General features: G+C 43.3%; 1 protein-coding gene across 1 annotated transcript in view; it reads right to left on the bottom strand.

Annotated features, from left to right (window-relative positions):
- LOC137374567 (immunoglobulin-like domain-containing receptor 1) overlaps positions 1-21,054 on the bottom strand; it is a 59,385-nt gene that overhangs the window by 28,577 nt on the left and 9,754 nt on the right. The window contains exon 2 of the mRNA XM_068040858.1: positions 1,670-1,840. Coding sequence (XP_067896959.1) covers positions 1,670-1,840 — 171 coding nt within the window. The remainder of the gene's footprint in view (positions 1-1,669; positions 1,841-21,054) is intronic.

Raw genomic sequence — 21,054 nt, 5'->3', positions numbered from 1 at the left:
GGAGCGGTTTTCTTTAATAAGCACTTTGCAAGAACATAACGACAAATGACGTAGGAAGAGTAAATGACATTTGACCCGAATAAAACAGATCATATAAATGGAAACTGTGCAAGAATGCTATTTTTAGGGTGGTGGAGCACGATGATGCTCTGACACACATTTAGCAAAATCTTATTTGATGGCAACATTGCACCACCAGTCGGCTATTCAGCCCTTGAGCTTGTTCTATCTCTTCCCTGTCTCAAATGGACAGTTTACAATACTTAAGAGTTCAACAATTCAGCACCATTCGCGACTCCTCAGATACTGAAGCAGTCTGTGTAGAAATGCAGTAAGACCTTGACAATATCCAGGCTTGGGCTGATAAGTGGCAAGTAACATTTGCGGCACACAAGTGCCAGGCAATGACCATCTCCAACAAGAGAGAATCTCCCCTTGACATTCAATGGCATTACCATCACTGAATCTCCCACTATCAACATCCTAGGGGCTACCATTGACCAGAAACTGAACTGGAGTAGCCATATAAATACCGTGGCTACAAGAGCAGGTCAGAGGCTAGGAATCCTGCAGCGAGTAACTCACCTCCTGACTCTCCAAAGCCTGTCCACCATCTATAAGGCACAAGTCAGGAGTGTGATGGAATACTCTCCACTTGCCTGGATGGGTGCAACTCCAACAACACTCAAGAAGCTCGACACCATCCAGGACAAAGCAGCCCGCTTGAATGGCACCCCATCCACAAACATTCACTTCCTCCACCACCACCGACGCACAGTGGCAGCAGTATGTACCATCTACAAGATGCACTGCAGCAACACACCAAGGCCCCTTAGACAGCACCTTCCAAACCTGCGACCTCTACCAACTAGTAGGACAAGGGCAGCAAATGCATGGGAACACCACCTGCAAGTTCCCCTCCAAATCTCACACCATCCGGACTTGGAACTATAATCGCCATTCCTTCACTGTTGCTGGGTCAAAATCCTGGAACTCCCTTCCTAACAGCACTGTGGGTATACCTAACTCCCATGGACTGCAGCTCAAGAAGGCAGCTCACCACCACCTTCTCAAGGGCAATTAGGGATGGGCAATAAATGCTGGCCTAGACAGTGCGACCCACACCCCAGGAATGAATTTTTAAAAAATTCTGATGAAAGGTCATCAATCTGAAATGTTAACTCGGTTTCTCTGTTCACAGATACTGCCTGATCAGCTGAGCATTTCCAGCATTTTCTGTTTTATTTCAGATTTGCAGCATCTACAGTATTTTGCTTTTGTATTAGTTTATAATACTCATTGCCTGGGTTCATAGATGAAGAATAGCTACTTACACAAGGCATCATTGGTGCCATACAGCAGCAAGTCAGTGCCTTCAGGAAAGGAGTGGAATAAAGTCTTACATCTGCTCTCCTGAAGCTGGGCGTTTAGCATGTGTTCATTGCGTCAGCATACCATATAGCAACAGGACTTTGTATCAATACTTGTCACAAAAAATATTAGAAAATGTAATACCCAATTTATTCAGCCTTTTAAAATAAAATAACTATTTTACCAATTTAAAACTCATTAAATATAAGGTTGATAAAGAACATTCCACGGATTAGTCAAAAGGCAGTAAAAAAAAGAGGAAAAAGAAAATCAGGAAATTACCAATAGTAATACTTACATGAGGAATAGTATTCCATTATGGGATCTTTGCAAAATGTCTTGAAACGCCAGGTGACAACGACATCCTGAGCCGGAGAGGATGTTGAATACTCACATTTTAGCGCAACGGATGAAAAAAGCAGAGTCACACGTTGGGTATCCTGCACTGTCACCAACAATGCAAGGCATGCTGGAAGAAAAAATATCAATAAGGGTGGTCAACAACAGAGGTATATGAAGACTAGAATATTACATCTGTAGTTAACTTGGTTTGAACTGAAGTTCATTAAAATCATTCAATATGGCACAGAAATAAGATTTTAACAGAACAGCCCACCTTCTGGTTATTCACCCCAAGTAATGCTTCAGCCAGCTGGGCAAGTCCACTTGTAAGACTTCAGAGCAGTACCTTCCAAGACAATGGAGCTATGATCCCTGTCTGGTAGCACACAGTCTGCCCACCTTTCAATTTTTCGCAAGCAGTAACACTAAGCTACTCTGGAGAGTAGAAACACAGGACCAGCAGTCCAGATGGAAGGACTCCAGAGCTGCCTTATTAAATGATTTTGCAAAACGTCACCCAGCCAGGACTGACAACATAGTCGAGGCCCGGAATGCAGATAAGAGTGTTGGGCCTCGCCGGGTTCAATCAACTGGGCCCCTGTGAGGCAAATGGGGGGGTGGGGTGGGAAGTTCTCCAGTGGGGACAGCTTGTGCCGCAGGGGGACCTTCCATCAGGCACAGGGTGCCCGATCAGGAGGGCATCCCCGACAGCGCACAAGGAGGCCTTCAGATTTTACTGGGCGGCCGTCTGAGATACTGAACAGCCCCCCCCGTCACTGGTAATGTGCCAGCGACAGCGGGAGGAGGCCCTTAAGTGGCTGGTCGCCTTTGCCGCTGCTCGTAAAATTGCAGCAGGGGCGGGAAAGGAACTACCTGCCTTCCACTCAATTTTACATGCGCCCCCGCCTCCAGCCCGCTCCTGAGGATGATGTAAAATTCCGGCCAACATCTCTAATCAAGACACTGATTAGGAATCTTTTATCACTGATTTAAAAAGTATGAAGATTTTTACCCTCTCTCCCTCCAAAATCAGCTTTTCTTGCAGAACTAGGATTTTCCAACAAGAATTCAATTGTTTAAGTAATGCTGTCTTGACTATTTAGGAATGTTACATATTTTGTATTAAAAACTAACTAATGACTGCTATATCATACAAAGTCAGCTTTCTATTTGTAAAAGGAGGAAATTTAAAATCACTGATTCTGGGAATGGAAGAAATTTTCCAGAACTTCCCCCTCAAGATTAAGTACAGCATGTCAGAATAAGGCAGATTTACATGGTCTACATTCTAGATTCTTATTCCATGCTTTATGTTAACCTAGACAGAGACTGGTTAACAAATACACGTGCACAATTCTTAGGATCAGCAGAACTGCCTAGTTATTAACAACCCAAACTTAATAAGTTCGTAACCCTATCACATGGTTTATCATAATTCAAAATGTTCAGCTGTATTTTAAAAGATGTTAACCAGATTCATATTTTTATGGGCCTAAAATACAACCAGGATAAGGGAGCAGAGGCTTTTGTTTTTATTATGAAATGCCACCGATAAGGGACCTGAACTCTTCAGTGAGCTATACTCACATACAATGTAAAAGTACCGCTACATAACGAAGACATACACAATCCACCACTTGGTCTGCTCCAAAATGCTGAAAATGAACCAAACTGTTAAAAGAAAATGACAGGGAAAAATATCCCAAAATCTCCTACCCCATCTCTGATTAAAAAATAAATTTGTGGGATGTAAGAGCTGGCTCAAAAAGTATTTGAGAAGCACCACTTTATAGCTGCAACTTATCTCTACACAAACAGTAGGGAGTGAATATGATGAACTTACAAAATTATCCCAAAGCCAATGAATCAACTTTGAAGCTCAAAGTCCCAGCCATACAAAGAAACACTGACTGATCTGAGCTCAGTCAAAAGCAAGTGGTAAGACAGCAAAATAGCAAATTCAACCTTGTGATCATATTAATCGATCTGATACAGTTTAAAAAAAAAATTAGTAAGGTTACCAATGATAAAGTTAAGTGGCGAGCAATATAGAAATGTCGAGGTAAAAACAGAAAGTGCTGGAAATACTCAGCAGGTCTGGCAGCGTCTGTGGAAAGAGAAACAGTTAACATTTCAGGTCTGTGACCTTTCATCAGAACTGACAAAGGTTAGAAATGTAACAGATTTTAAGCAAGTGAAGTGGGGGTGGGGAGGGTGGGGGAAGAGAACAAAAGGGAAGGTGTGTGATAGGGTAGTGAGCAGGAGAGATTAAATGACAAAAATGTCATGGGACAAAGGCAAGCGGAGTGCTAATGGTGCGGTGAAAGACAAAATGTCGAAGAATGACTCTACTCAGTCCCAATTTCTCCAGGACACCATGTGTGGATACAATAAGATAGAGTTTGAGAGTTTACAGTTTTTCTCGTCAGTAAACTTAAATGTAGTGCAAAATTCCATTTACCAGCCTGTATATGAAAAGGAACATTGGAAAGTCCAGCCTTTTCTGTCCAATTTTGAATTGTCAGGATTACAAGGCAACCACCCCTAAAACCAGATGTGTGGTTACCTTAAATGACATTGTCTATGTAGCTTCCCAAAGGAGGTAGTCAAATTAACGCACCATCTCCCAAAAGACTGGAGATAAGAAAGTAGCCATGTGCAGCTGCTTTCTCTGTGCAACATCCATTGCACCATACAAGTTCTGTAAATCCCTCTGCCAATAGTGCAAGTGATGGATTACGTACAACCAAGGCAAATCACTAGAGAAAAAGAGCAGCAATCAATGGAAAGTCTCCATTTGACTACCTGCTTATTATTGTAACTACTTTTTGCTCTGCAACTTATTTAATGAATGTACAACTGGCAGAATTTACAAGCCCTGCCAAATGTGTATGAATTTATATTCTTTTCTTTCTTTTGGGCCTCCTTATCTCGAGAGACAATGGATACGCGCCTGGAGGTGGTCAGTGGTTTGTGAAGCAGCGCCTGGAGTGGCTATAAAGGCCAATTCTGGAGTGACAGGCTCTTCCACAGGTGCTGCAGAGAAATTTGTTCGTCAGGGCTGTTGCACAGTTGGCTCTCCCCTTGCGCCTCTGTCTTTTTTCCTGCCAACTACTAAGTCTCTTCGACTCGCCACAATTTAGCCCTGCCTTTATGGCTGCCCGCCAGCTCTGGCGAATGCTGGCAACTGACTCCCACAACTTGTGATCAATGTCACACAATTTCATGTCGCGTTTGCAGGAATTTATATAGAACTATGAAAAACTGCACATGAGTGGATATGCCAAGGAATTCTGTGGTTTAAGGTAACAAAAAAAAAAAACTGGTCTGAAAAATCTCTCAGCCAAGTTTGTGCTTGTAGTTATGGAATCATACAATATTTTTCCCATTGATCTGTGCTAGCTCTTCCATGGAGCAATCCAGTTAGTCCCACTCACCCGCTCTTTCCCCATATCCCTGCAATTTTTTCTCCTTCAAGTATTTATTCAATTCCCTTTTGAAGATTACTATTGAATCTGTATCCACCATCCAATTAGGCAGTGCATTCCAATTCTAACCACTCATTGTGGAAAAAAGCTTTTCCTCATGTTGCCTCTGGTCCTTTTGCCAGTTTCAATCAGTGCTCTCTGGTTATATGTCAGTTGTAAATAAAACCAACTGGAATGAATTGCTAAAATAAAAGCAAAATACTGCAGATGCTGGAAATCTGAAATAAAAACAGAAAATGCTGGAAATAATCAGCAGGTGTGGTAACATCTGTGGAGGGAAAAACAAGTTAATGTTTCAGGTCAATGACCCTTCATCGGAACTGGTGTTCAAATGTTTTACCAATGGCTCATGGAGAGGAAAAGATAAGCCACTTCTAGAATGTGCTCAAATCCAGCATTGAAGCTTTCACTTCAGAGAGAATTTGGATCAGTTGAGTACTAAATCAAATATACTTTTCCAAAATATGTCAGACCATATAATATAGTAGCTGAAAGAATACTAAGGAGGACATCAGCCACACAGCATTTGAAGCAAATTGTGGCAGTAGCCTGAAAGCAAAGACAGCCCAGGAGAATGACTACTTGCAGAATAGGCCCATCAAGTTTCTGGTGGATACAAGAACATTGAAGATGACAGCAAGGGAGTTCATGCATAGATCAATGTAGTTACCACTATCACTATGGGTGAAGAATTACTGGAATGCAAGTAAGGTGGTGAAAGAGGCACTAATCAGTGAGTTAAGGATTGCATTTTTCCCAGGGAAGAAAAAAAATAGACTACAGGTGGGAATGGAAATCTGTATGGCGAAGATGAAGAAACTATCAGATATCAGCCAGATTCTGTGCAATACAAAAGTTGAAGGGCTACGGATCACAGAGTTTATGCAGTAACTAAGTTTGGAGAGTGCGATCAACCAGTATTTTCAACACATTTTTGCATGATGTCCAAAAGATTTGCGCACTAATAAATTTTAAAACTGCCTGTAGTGCATGTGCTCAGAACGGTGAGAATTACATCTTTACATGATCGAGTGTACAGCACAGAAACAGGCCTTTTGGCCTTACTGGTATATGCCAGCATTAAATGCTTGGTGCAACTCTCCTTCCACCCCTCTTCATCTAACTATCAGCATATCCTACTATTGCTTTTTCCTCATGTGCTTAGCTAGCTTCCCTTAACTGCATCTACGTTATTTGCTAATGGTAGTGCATTCAGGGGGGAAAAGTTCTGAATTCCCCATTATATTTATCAGTGACTACCTGATACTTATGATCTTTCGTTTTGGACTCCCACACATGGAAACATTTTCTCCATAACTACCCTATCAAATCCTTTCATTATCTTGAAGACCTCTGTCAGGTCACCCCTCAACCATCTCTTTTCCAGAGAGAAGAGTCCCAGCCTGTTCAGCCTTTCCTGATAAATATATCCTTTCAGTTCTGGTATATCAAATGAGTTCAGGCAATAGAAAGAAATACTATTTTAGGAGCTGCCAATGAACACTAATACTGGATGCTGGCATATATACAGTCTCCAGGGGTTTAATTAATCCCTCTGGTTCCTGTTCCAGATGCATCTCTTGCCGCACATCACCATAAATGCTCAATGAACAGCCTTCAAGAATAAGCATCCACTCTGCATACTGGGATTCTGAAGTATAAATATGGCATATTCCACTGTACAATGCATTCTACGTAGGAGATGTTGACATTGAATGCTTAAGTTGATGAATGCAAAATGAGATTTCTATTGCAAGTTTTCAAAAGAACAAGTCCACATACGCATATAAAACCAGAGTCTGTATGTTTTGAAAAAGAAAATACAATGAAAGTGGCTGGTGCAGGGTACTTAAAATTCTACTCAAGACTTACAAAAATCTAAGTTCAAATACAGTTCTTGGTCGGGTAACATTGGCCCCAAAATTCCCCTCAGTATTAAATAAATATAACTCCACAATAGAAAACTGCCCTCTTTGGAATTTGTTGAGCTTGACTACCTGAAGAGAAACTCCAATTGGTAAAGAAAAATTAAGAAAAAAAAAGTGGTTCAACTAAAGAGGAACAAACCTTCAACTGAACACTAGAGCTGCCAAGTTTAACACTTGAAGGAGTAGCCAGTATGACAAATTGGTCCAGCAATGGCCTGGTAGAATTTGTTGGAGATGCAGAATATTAGGTTTCATCACTGAACTGACAATCTCAACAGCAATGGTGTGAAAATATATCAAGTGGAAATCATGAGAGGGGTCCAAAATCTAATCTACAATTGCCAATGAATAAATCCAATTCTGCACTCATCAGCCTAGACAGAAAATAAAGTTAGCATGGGGTTGTGGGGAAGGGGTGGGGGTCAGGGGCAGTGAGGGATAAAGGCATGTTTTCTGCGAGTATAGATTCAGAGGTTGAGAAACAGAAACTCACATCTAGATTCAGTACTATACTGAACTGTTCCATCATCCTCACTTGATTTAAGTGATGCAGGCAGCATGCAAACTTGGTGCTGACTGCTCATTTTCATGATTGTGGCCCCTAGCCAAGCTATTCCAAGTACAGCTACAACACGGACATCCATTCGACAATGTGGAAAATCGCCCAGGTATGTCCTGTGCAGAAAAAGCAGGACAAATACAACCCAGCCTATATTGCCCTATCAGTCTACTCTCGATCATCAGCAAAGTGATGGAAAGGGTTGTGAACAGTGCTATCAAGTAGCACTTGCTCAGCAATAATCTGCTCACTGACGCTCAGTATGGATTCCACCAGGGCCACTCAGCTCCTGACCTCATTACAGCCTTAGTTCAAATATGGACAAAAGAGCTGAACTCAAGAGAGAGTGACTGCCCTTGACATCAAGGCAGTATTTGACTGAGTATGGCATCACGGAGCCCTAGCAAAACTGGAGTCAATAGGAATCGGGGGGAAACTCTCCACTGGTTGGAGTCATACCTAGCACAAAGGAAGATGGCTGTGGTTGTTGGAGGTCAATCATCTCAGTCCCAGGACATCAATGTAGGAGTTCCTCAGGGTAGCCTCCTAGGTTCAACCATCTTCAGCTATTTCATCAATGACCTTCCCTCCTTCACAAGGTCAGAAGTGGGGATGTTCGCTGATGTCTGCACAATTTTCAGCACCGTGACTCCTCAGATACTGAAGCAGCCCATGTCCATAAACAGCAAGACCTGGACAACATCCAGGCTTGAGCTGATAAGTGGCAAGTAACATCATGCCACATAAGTGCCAAGCAATGACCATCTCAAACGAGAAAATCTAACCATCTCCCCTTGACATTCAACAGCATTACCATCGCTGAATCTCCCACTAACATCCTGAGGGTCACCATTGACCAGAAAATGAACTGGACCAGCCATATAAATGCCATGGCTACAAGAGCAAGTCAGAGGCTGGGAATTCTGCGGCAGGTAACTCACATCCTGTCTCCCCGATGCCTGTCCACCATCTACAAGGCACAAGTCAGGAGTGTGACGGAATACTCTCCACTTGCCTGGATGGGTACAACTCCAACAACACTCAAGAGGCTCAACATCATCCAGGGCAAAGCAACCCGCTTAACAGGCACCCCATCCACTACTTGAGTCATTCACTCCCTCCACCACCGACACACAGTGGCAGCAGTGTGCATCATCTACAAGATGCACTGCAGCAACACACCAAGGCTCCTTCGACGGCACTTTCCAAAGCAGAGGCATGGGAACACCATCACCTGCAAGTTCCCCTCCAAGCCACACACCATCCAGACTTAGAACTAGATCGTTGTTCTTTCTTTGTCACTGGGTCAAGATCCTGGAACTCCCTTCCTCACGGCACTATTGGTATACTGCAGTGGTTCAAGAAGGCAGCTCACGACCACCTTCTCAAGGGCAATTAGGGATTGGCAATAAACACTGGCCTAGCCAGTGACGCCAACATCCCCCAAACAAATAAAAAAACATTTATCTGGATTTTCAAAAGACCTTCGATAAGGTGCCCATAATAGACTAAATGAATAAGGTCAGAGGATGTGGAGTCAGGGGGCAAGTGGAAGAATGGATTGTTAGCTGCCTTCAAGACAGAAAGCAGAGAGTGGGAGTAACAGAGTAATTCAGTGGGAGTAATTCAGAGTAGCAGAAGGTGGGAAGTAGTGTTCCACAAGGATCAATGCTGGGACCACTGCTGTTCACAATTTACATTCACCATTTGGACTTTGGTGTCATCAGCAAATTTAGCAAACTTGTGCTTTTGATTCCAAATTTGGGGGGCGGGGTGGGATAGTCAATATTGAGGAGGACTGCAACAAATTACAGGACATTAATAAACTTGCAGAATAGACAAATAATTGGCAAATTAAGTTCAACACAGATCAATGTGAGGTAGGAAGAATAGGAAAGTAGTTTGTTACTTGGAAGATGCAAGTCTAGGTGGAGTAGAGGAACAAAGGGATCTTGAAGTACAAATACACCAATCAGTAAAAGTTGTGTCATAGGTTAGCAATGCCATAAAAAAAACAAGCACTAGGCTTTTTTTCTAGAGAAATAGAATTAAAAAGTAGGGAAGTTATGCTAAGCACGCATTGAACCTTAGTTAGACTATACTTTTGAATACTGTGTGCAGTTCTGGTCACCATATTATTAAAAATAGAGGCACTGGAGAGGGTGCAGAGAAGATTTACAAGGATTATACCAAAATGCCTGGGTATACATATCAGGAAAGGATGGACACACTGGGTCTCTTTTCTCTTGAATAAATAAAGGCTGAGGGTTGACCTAATAGAGGTCTTTAAAATATGAAAGGTTTTGATCGAGTGGATACAGAGAGAATGTTTCCACTTGTGGGGAAGAGCCTAACTAGAGGCCATTAATTGCTTAGGCAATATTGCCAGACCTTCAGGAAAGAACAGAAATGACACATCCGGATGCCACGCTGGAATTGCTAATGCAGGGGGTGGACAAGGGGAAAAGAGGTTCTCTTCCCTTAGGGAGCCAGGAAGCCCTCCAGATGTCTGGTCAGGTAGTGGGAGCAGGTGGTCATGGAGATCAATGCCAGGAGTCTATCCTGGAGGACTTGGATGCAGTGCTGCAAGAAGTTTAATGGCTTCACACGAATGGTCAAGGTCAGTGAATGTATCCTTATATGCTTATATAGGGGAGGTGATGGCATAGTGGTAATGTCACTGGACTAGCAATCCAGCTCTAGGGACACAGGTTCAAATCTCACCATGGCAGATGGTGAAATTTAAATTCAATTAATAAATCTGAAATTAAACACTAGTTTAATGGTGACCATGAAATCATTGTCGATTGTTGTACAAAAAACAAAATCTGGTTCCTTTAGGAAAGGAAATCTGCTGTGATTCCATACCCACAGCAATGTGGTTGACTTTTAACTGCCTGCTGAAATGGCCTAGCAAGTCACACAGTTCAAGATGGGCAACAAATGCTGGCTTGCCAGTGATACCCACATCCTATGAAAGAATAAAAAAAATGCCATATCCTACTAACTGCACCACTAGCCTCACACAGTGCTCCAATTAGCACACCCCCTTCACTTGCCTACCAACAGTCTGTACCAAACACGACTCAAACCTCACAATCATATGCTTCATCTCACCTTCATACACTTGGCACTGTTGCAATTGCACACTCATATTTGCAGACACTTCTATTCAATTGTAGCAGGCACATGTTAAATTCCAGAAAGCTTGTTGTGGAAGGATGATACTGGAGCCCATCTTTATTCACTTTCACATTTACTGTAGAGTAAAAAGGGTTACAAACATGCAGCTCCTCACTCAAAACCTCACTAGTCTCAGTGTTACCTTATATATACTGAAGACAGACCTCAATTAACACCCTCCACCTGCATATAATTAAACAATTAATACACAATTAACAACTCATTGTACCACACATACTGACACAATTCCCTCCCATTTGCAGGACAAGGTGGCACATAATAGATGGCAGCAGCAGTAGGGGTTGGATGCCACAGGCATGACTGCATAATGTTGACCCCCATGGAGGAGACGATGTTAGGGATAATTACAATGGCCATCAGCGAGGCCATGGCCAACAGCGATGTTGAAGCCATCCAGGATAGCAGTATGTCCCTGCCTAATGCACCTTTTCAAATCCCACTTCACCCTCATCCCACAATCTGATATGGTATACAAGTTGCAGATGGCGTAACCATGCATCTCTTGTTTTCGCCCCATGTCTCTTCCCTCAACTAACCCCCCCTTGTGCAGTTATGCTTTCAGATATCCAAGAACTGCCACCAGTCAGCCAGTGGTGCCTGAGGCTGAAGGCTCAGGAGAACAGTAGACCTCCGAGAAAGAAACACCAATCACTTGATCTGACAATTGCAGACACCAGCACTGCACGTACTTTAGAGGGTAGTATAGAGGCAGGATCTGCACATGATGAATCACCAGGCACAACTATGCTGCAGCCAGGCCAGGGGAAAAAATAGTAGATGTGCCAGCTCACCGGAGGGTTAACTCAGACAGGTTCTGTTGTGGAGAATCAGAGGAAAACTTCGATGGAGTGGCATACAGGAAAAGGCTGATGAGCATGCACACAGAAGTGCTTGGTGCAGAGGCAGGCCTGTTGTCACTGTCAAGGACCACGGAGGAGTCCAGTCTGAGCACAGAGCTGTGCGCAGAGCTTGGAGCCCATCTTTCTAGCATGGAAGTAGTGGCCAACTTTATGAAAACACTTACAGGGCTGGATTTTAATGCTGGGCCGACAGAGATGGCCACCAATGTAAAAGTCGGTGGCGAACCTGCTTCCAGCCGGCCCGGGGATCGGACCCACATTTTACCGGTCCCCAGGCTTTAACTGTTCCGAAGCGGGACTTCCACCCGCTTGAGGGAGGAAGTCCCGCCTCATTGAGCTGCCGGCCAATCATCCGGCTGGCAGCTCTTAGTCCCAGCAGCGCCACCGGGAGCAGTGGCCACTGCTGGGACTGCAGCCCAACCAAGAACATGGAGCCAGGAGTCTAAGTATGTTAGGGTTGCCTCGCCGGCTAATCGGTCGCGTCCTGGTGAGGCGAGGATGGTCGTTTGGGAAGGGGGGGGGGCGGCCCTCAATTGGGCACCCTGTGCCCATTTGTCCGGGCCTCCCCTCCCCTAACCCGTATGCTAAGAGGCTGCCAGGTTACACTGGGCAGCCTTTCACGTCTCCCGGATGCCCACGTGCCACGGGTAAAATCCCCATGGAGGCGGGCGAAGGCCCTTGAGTGGCCTGGGGTGGGCAGCCCTTTTCTTCCCCCTCTCCCCCCCCAGCCCACGTAAAGTGGGGCAAAGACAGGAGCGGGTCAGGAAGGCCTACTGGAGCCTCCCGCTCAATTTTACGACCCCCCCCCCCCCCACCAGCCACCATCCGGCTCGCTGGGGTGGCATAAGATTCTGGCCACAGACCCAAACATGATGGCCGATGTCTCAGTTTCAATCGCAGCACAGGCAGAAGCAACCCAACATCTAGTGCTGCAGGGGAAGCACAGACGGAGGTCATGAAATCTCTACTTGCTGCCATGCAGGCTCAGGCTGCTGCCATTGCTCAATGGCGGGGCAGGGTCTAGCAGCAGTCCAGCACTTACCATGCAGGGGACAAACAGGCTGCACACAAGAAGTGATCCATTTAAGATGTGCACATGTGCAGCAATCTTAAAAGGGACCAAGCAATGCAACAAACAGGCACAGCAAAGGGAAATTAGAGGGAACATTGGTAAGAAGCCTTCGACTAGCCATGCTGCAACCACTACGGCAGCACTACCTAGGAGCACTAGGCCAAGCAAAGACACCTGCAAGACAGGCACCAAAAGCTCATGGTATAGGGGGCAACATGTTGGCATAGGCAGAGGATTGGCTAGCGAATAGGAAACAGAGAGTGGTCATAAATGGGTCATTTTCTGGTTGGCAAGATATAAGTGGTGTGCCACAGGAATCAGTGCTGGGCCTCAACTTTTCACAGTTTATATAAATGACTTAACTGAAGGTACGGTGGCTAAATTTGTTGATGACACAAAGATAGGTCAGAAAGTAAGTTGTGAAGAGAACCTAAGGAGACTACAAAAGGGATATAGATAGGTTAAGTGAAATTATTCATTTTGGCAGGAAGAATAAAAAAGCATATTTTCTAAATGGTGAGAGACTGCAGAGGGATCTGGGTGCTCTGCTGCATGAATCGCAAAAGGTTAGTATGCACGTTCAGTAAGTAATTAGGAAAGCTAATAGAATGTTATCATTTATTGTGAGTGGAATTGAATACAAAAGTAGGGAGGTTATGCTTCAGCTATACAGGGCATTGGTGAGACCACATCTGGAGTACTGTGTACTGTACTGGTCTCCTATTTAAGGAAGAATGTAAATGAGTTGGAAGCAGTTCAGAGAAGATTTACTAGACTAATACCTGGAATGGGTGAGTTGCCTTATAAAGAAAGGTGGGACAGGCTAGGCTCGTATCCGTAGGAATTTAGAAGAGCAAGAGGTGACTTGATTGAAACATATAAAATCCTGAGGAGTCTTGACAGGGTGGATGTGGAAAGGATGTTTTCTCCTGTGGGAGAATCTAGAACTAGGGGTCACTGTTTAAAAATAAGGGTTGCCCATTTAAGACAGAGATGAGGAGAAATGTTTTCGCTGAGGGTCGCGAATCTGTGGAACTCTCTTCCTCAAATGGTGGTGGAAGCAGAGCCTTTGAATATTTTTAAGGCAGAGGTAGCTAGATAGATTCTTGATAAGCAAGGGGGTGAAAGGTTATCAGGGGTAGGCAGGAATGTGGAAATCAAGGTTACAATCAGTTCAGCCATGATCTTACTGAATGGCGGAGCAGACTCGAGGGGCAGAGTAGCCTACTCCTGCTCCGAATTCCATGTTCATATGTTCGAAGGATGATTGGTCGAGTATTATAGGATTTTTAGATGTGTTGTTGGATAAAGTAGATATGGAATGGTTATTTTGTGGCGTTGTTTATTTCAGACTTGTGGCCAACAGAATGCTTTAATGGTCCCTAATGGAGAGATGGTAAGTTGGAGAAGTGCTCAGCAACAGGGATCTGGGAAATTCATTCAGCGTAACTGGAGTATGATGATACATTCATGTACAGCCCACCCGGAAAGTGGATAGGTCAGCTACCCCCTCCCCAAAGTGGTCACTGAAGCCCTGGTGGCAAGGGCTGTGCCCTCTTGATGGTCAGGTTGTGGAAGATGCAACAAGCTGCCACAAATCAGGATAAATGCTTCGACAGGTACTGGAGGTCTCCCCGCCCCCATTCTGAGCGGTCCAAACAGCTGAACTGTTGCTTCAGCACATCAGCGGTCTGCTTGATGATGTTCCTTGTGGCATGACTCTCACTGTATGAGCGCTGACCATGTGTGGTGGGGTTACAGGGTGGGGGTGGAATTGAAAATGGCTGGAACTTTGGACTGATGCAGGATGAAAGCATTGTGACTGCTGCCAGGATAGGGGGCATTCACCAGAATGATGGTCTGGACATGGTCACACACCAACAGCATGTTGAGTGTGAGTGGTACCCCTTGCGGCTTCACTGCATTACCCTATTGAGATGACATGCCCACAAAGCCATGTGTCTGCAGTTGATGGCTCCCTTCACCAAGGGGAAGTCTGCTATCCTGGCAAAACCACGTGCCTGCTCCAACTTCTCTCTGCTGAGAGAGAAGACAATGAAGTTTCCTCTTCTGGTGTGCAGGGCCCTCTGTGACCTCCCGCATGCAGTGATGGATGGTGATATATTGGCAATGTCTCCAGCTCCAGCTTGGGAGGATCTACTGGTATAGAAATTGAGGGCCACAGTGATCTTCACGGCCATTGGCAGTGCTGTTCTCGCCCTGCTCAGCAGCTGCAGGAAGTGGCACAGTCCAGTGACCATCTCTGTGAAACCTAGCTGTTGAACATATTGCTCCAGGCTTAGGTGCAGGTAGAAGTGTTCGTGAAAACCCTAGGTGGGTAAAGCCTCCTGGTGAGAGCCCTCCTCCTTCTCCTGGAGCAGCTTGTTTTCTCTGGTGCCTCTGCTTTATCTCCCCTGATGCTGCAGCCCAAGGAGAACTGCAACTTTAGCCTCCATGACTGGAAACATGTGCTCTACTCAGAGGCCTTTCAGAAACACACAATGCCTTCCAATAGCCCAGCACCACTCCCTGTTGACTGGAGCAATTTTTCACAACTCCAACAACCTTCTGCAACAGTAAGTAGGTTGTCAAAATCAACTCATCTGCAAGTTTAATGGTGATACCTCTAAACAGGTGGGGATCCCTTGTGCAGCTGAACATGTGACATCTTTGAGAGGACATTAACTCGAGCAGTGAAGTCAGGCGTCAAATCAGCAGTATACACTGACATATATGATCTATCCGCTCCAAATACATCTGGCACATGCATGGAATGTCTGCACCAGCAACCTCTACAACATGTCGATCAGAGCAAGCTGCTCCGGAAGTAGTAGGACACAGCCCCCCACCAACCGCTATTTTTCAGCTCCTGGAGCTCCAAAACCATCAACGCTATGGAGCTGAATTTTGTGGCCTCAGTAGAACCAAACCCTCAGGCATTACCAAGTATTCCACGGACTTTAATATGCCCCTAAAGTACTATGTGGTTGTGTGTGCTGAACCTGCCTATTTCTGAAACTGGCATATTAACAAATATTAAATCACAAATACACAAGTTTTAAACAGTGTATTAACAAGACAAACAAATTTCAAAGCACAGACATTTAATCAATACTAAAGCTTTGACCTCCTGTGGTTAGTGTTATCTGAACCTCTTGATTCATTTGCAGCCTTAATCAGGCACTCCTAGACAGCAGTTATTCTAGATTATTTACTCTATTTCAGTAGTATCAGATGTAAACAAATAGACCTTCATTTGTTGGGAAATCAGCATATCAACCTGTGAAAGAAAGCCAAGTGCACCAGTAAGTATGGAAGTTAATCACAAAACTGCTGCTTAGTTACTGTTTTTCTTTTCAGCACATGTTCAAACAGCAAGCAGAATGGAAATATTACAGTTCAAGGGCTTTAGCAGGAATAAGTATATTCAATGCACTTAAGGAGATCATATAAATGCGATAAATTAAAAATATACAGAATAAACTGGAAATGGTCGAACTTTTGTAAATAATTTCAGTACTGTTCCTGTGTCAGCCAGGCATAGGAAAGGATACAAATCCAATAAATTGCAGGAATCAGAAAAAAGGAGTGTATCAAAGAATTTCATGAAAGAAAGAGAGATCCATTCAAATTTGAGAAAGTGAATGTTAGAAAATAGTTTGGAATATCTTGAAAAAACCATTGAAACAGAGTCTATAATTACTAATTTTGTTAGAGCAAAAAGGAAACAAGGTAGTTATTTGAAAAACAAGAATATTAAAACCTTATGAAGAACAAGCAGAATGGAGCAATTAGGCTGGAGCCCCGGTGTTAACTCAAGGCACAAGTTCAGTGTGGGGCCTCTAATGGAATGTGGTCAAGGCCATTTTAACTCGCAGGTCTCATAAGAACATAAGAAATTGGAGCAGGAATAGGCCATATGGCCTCTCAAACCTGCTCCGCCATTCAATATGATCTTGACTGATCCTCGGCCTCAATTTTACTTTCCCGCCCCGTTCCCCATATCCCTGGATTCCCCGTGCCCAAAAATCTATCTATCGCAGCCTTAAACATATTCAACGATGGAGCATCCACAGCACTCTGGGGTAGAGAATTCCAAAGATTCACAACCATTTGAGGGAAGTAATTTTTGTTTATCTCAGTCGTAAATGATTGGCCCCTTATCCTAAGACCATGTCCCCTTGTACTAGATTCCCCAGCCAGGGTAAACAACCTCATGCCCCTTCAGAATCTTGTATGTTTTAATGAGATCACCTCTCATTCTACTAAACTCCCAAGAGTATAGGCCCAATTTACTCAGCTTATCATAGGACAACCCTCTCATCCCAGGGACTAATCTAGTGAACTACCAATGGTAGTAGTTTCCGCCTGATCTCGACAGGAATCAATACCTGGCAGGCGTGGGATTTTGGTGGCCAGAAAATTCCCCAGCAGTCAGGTAAGTGCATTTGGGGAGGTGGGGTTGAAGGTGGTGGGGGCAGGGGGGTGGGGTGCGGTTCTGCAGGCAAAGTCAAGGGGGAGGGAGGCAGCCCAGGGCAGGGTGGGCCGAAGGAAGACTTCTACTCTTTCTGGCTCAAAGAAAAAAATGTAAATATCTTCCCTTCTTGGCCAGCTCCTGCCTGCTGCCAATTTTCTCTGGCGAACCTGCTATATGTTTGGGTCACGTGACTGCACGGTAAAATTGTGTCAGGGTCTGACTTCTGCATATTTATGATGACCTTGCCTACCTGTGGCAAGGCCTCACAAACTGCCAGAAACAAGTCAGCTAAAAAGTGTCAGCAGCAACAAACCCAGATTGGAGAATCCCACCCCTACCTTACTCCCCGGGGGAGTGGTTAAAAATCAACCCTGAAGTAGTTGACAAGAAAAACATGCTGACTTGATGAGCTTGTTTCTGTTCCATTACAATCTCAGTCATTCCTTGTATCTGTACTATACACTTCAGGGCAGCACGTACCATACCTTGAACTATTTAAAAAGATTAGGAACTGTATTTTGTACAAAACATCATGATTACTGGTTAGTGACTTATTTACTGAATACAAACAATATAATTGGGTTTTAAAACAGTAACTGCTGTATTTTTAAAGAAACAAAAAACATTATCTAGTCCATTGCCCTTAAAGGGTTAACAAAAACTGAGTTTCACATGAAACTCTAATGATCAGATTGCAACAAAATGTTAATGCACAATCCACCACATCATGGCTGCTGGCCACCTTTGCTATAAACACTTTTACTGCAGCTACAGCTAGTTAACAATTACCAGCAATAAATGCTTGAGATGGTTTTATATTTCAGGAGCTGTGTTAAGAGAGCATGCAGTACTTCAATGACAAACTTTGGCAGATTTCAAACGAACATTGCTGAAAAACTAAATGGCTCAACTAATTGAAATATTGCAAGGCTAACTATAAAAGTAATATAACTAATAGATTAATCAGAAAACCATAGAAATACACAGATCTGGATTTTAAAAGCCTGCAATGGGCCTTGCTTAGAAGTGGCAGCAAGAACAAATGTAAATTGAGAACACAGCATAGAGGTCACGGTTCTCTGCTTGAATATTTCTGTTCCAGGAGTCCTTATTAAATTTCAAATTACTTTTAACTACTTGTTTTAGAACTGACTTCAATAAGGTCAGGATGGTTTCAGACTCCAGACCTGAAGCATTGAAACTACCCAGCCCTCAGAATCTAGCCAGGGTGGCAGAAGGGGTTCTACAATTGACTTTAATGCCCTGAATTAGAGAGAGGGGACAAAACTGAAAGTAATCCAGTGTTCCCAGTCCTTGGTGTTTATCAACAAAACAGACTTCAGATGAGGCAGGATCAGGCTTCAAGTATTTGAAATAATTAAAATTCACTTTAATATTTGGCACCCAAAAGCAGCATCCATACTAAAATATAAAAGAAAGAGAATGTCATATAACTGCAAAAGTCCTTGGAGCAGAAAGATTTGTTGCAGCCAGACCAAAAGAGAACTAAGTTTTTCTTTGGAAACATGGACTCCGCGCCTTTAAAAGAATTACAAGACTTCAATTTTTCTATTGTAACACTATGGTTTCATATAGCTGCAGTATCTGATAATAGCTAGGGAGTGCTTCAGCCCTTTTTTATACCGCACTCTTAATTCTCTGAAGTTTACTAGAAATGCAGCGTCTTCATCCTTTAATGGGAAAATTTCAGCTTTCACAAACTACAAATATATCAATATATCAGGAAGCTCATAAAACATTCCAATTCATTATAACAAACACACACAGAAGGAATAAAACATTACAGACATGTGTCGAGGAAGTTGTAGCTTATGAATAGTATATCAATTTCCATATAGTACTATTGGAACATTGTTCATTAAACTGGCTGTTGTCAGAACACAGAGTTGAACAGTGAACCCACTACAAAACTTAAGACATTTCAATGTGATTTGCAGAGAACATTTTAACTAATCTGCTGCTGAAACCCTCATCCAGGCTTTTGCCACCCCCAGACTCAACTATTCAAATGCCTGCTAACCAGCCTCCCATTCTCCGATTTATGTAAAGTTGAGCTGATCCAAAACTCTGCTGCCCTAAACCACATCATCCGATTCACCTGACACCCCTATGCTCACTAACTTACCACTGGCTCCCGGTTCACCTTCCATTTTTAAATTCTCATCCTCATGTTCAAATTCCTTCAAGAACCCTGTGCCCCTCCAACTCTGGACTCTTACACAATTTCCCTCATTCCCTTTGCTGTGCCATCAATCATTAAGGCCAGAAGCTATGGAATTTCCTCCTGAAACCTCTTGGCCTGTCTCTACTCCTTTAAGACCCCCCTTAAAACCTATCTCTTTGAGCAAGCTTTTAGTCACCTATAATATTTTATTTGATTTAGTGTCAATGCATGCTGTGAAGCACCTTGGGACATTTTCCTATGTTAAAGGTGCTACATAAAAGCAAGTTGCTGCATTTATATATAAACCAGATAAAAATGGCAGTTGCGTGGTACTATCCCTTTACCTTCATCTAAAACCTTCAATCCCATTGTGGCTGATGGAATGAAAATCTTTAGGCAGTTGTAAATATTTAACTCAAATCACTTTTGATGGTTAGAATACTACAGGAAATACATTAAAAAGAAATGTTCTCAGGGTGTAGGTTATGCTGGTAAAGCTGATTTTTTTTATTGCCCATCCCTACATGTCCTGAAGGTGTTGCTGAACCTGAAACAGCTGCAGTCCTTGTGCTGATGATGCTGTCAGACTGGGAGTTGCAGCATTTTGATCAAGGGACAATAAAGTAACAATAATGCATGCCAAATCCAAGAAGGTGTGACTTAGAGATGACAATGTACTCATTAAGTTCCTGCTCCTGTATTTGTTGATGGTAGAAGTTGCAGGGATGAGAAGGGCTATGGTGTAAGTCTGGTGAGTTACTGCAATAGATCCAGTAAATTGGGCATACTGCAGCCACGGTGTCTCAGTGGTGGCGTGTGTAGATATTGAGCATCTTGACTGTAAAATTCAGGCTTAAGTAACAGATGTGCAATACAAGTTTAAGCCAGAAGTGTCAACCCAAAAAGTAATCTGATTTTGTAGGCTGCGTCCTCAATTGTCTTGTTTATAGGTTGACAGATATGAGAGATACGCAGTTTGCAAATCTAGGCTGCCTTCCAAAAGAATAGTGCTATAATTTTATCAGGATCCCAACCCTATAAAGAAAGAGTGGAGGGTCCAGGATTAGAAAATGAATGGTGGTTGATATAAATGGATTACCTATGGAACAAAGATTACTTTTGAAATGCAGACAATTAGTTGTGAAGCTTTTTGGGATGCACTGGAGATGTGATACAAGTTTTTTTTTTAAATCCAGCTTGGCTCAACTCCTAGCAATCTTGTATCTCAAGTCAGGAAGTTGTATGTTCAAGTCCCACTGTAAAACTTGAATTTAAAACCTAAATTGATAGGCCAGTGCTGTATAAGGACAGCAGCTGTCCTTGTTGTAAGACCTTGTCCATAGGTAATTAAGGTGAGACTTCATCTGCCTGTGCAGTTGGGCACATATGCTTCAATCAAATTAATATTGGTTAATTCACTGCATTGCTTCTCATTGTTTCTTCTGTGCACAAATGACTGCCACATTTTCCCAAATAGAAACAGTGGCTGTACTTCAAAGTACTCATTGTATGTGAAGTGCTTTAAAACGTTTGAGGCTTGCTAAAGTATGCAAACCAATTCAGAAACT

The sequence above is a fragment of the Heterodontus francisci genome, chromosome 10, assembly GCF_036365525.1.
Source record: "Heterodontus francisci isolate sHetFra1 chromosome 10, sHetFra1.hap1, whole genome shotgun sequence".
Taxonomy (NCBI): domain Eukaryota; kingdom Metazoa; phylum Chordata; class Chondrichthyes; order Heterodontiformes; family Heterodontidae; genus Heterodontus; species Heterodontus francisci.
The sequence above is the reverse complement of the archived record's forward strand: the minus strand, read 5'-3'. Positions and strand labels throughout refer to the sequence as shown.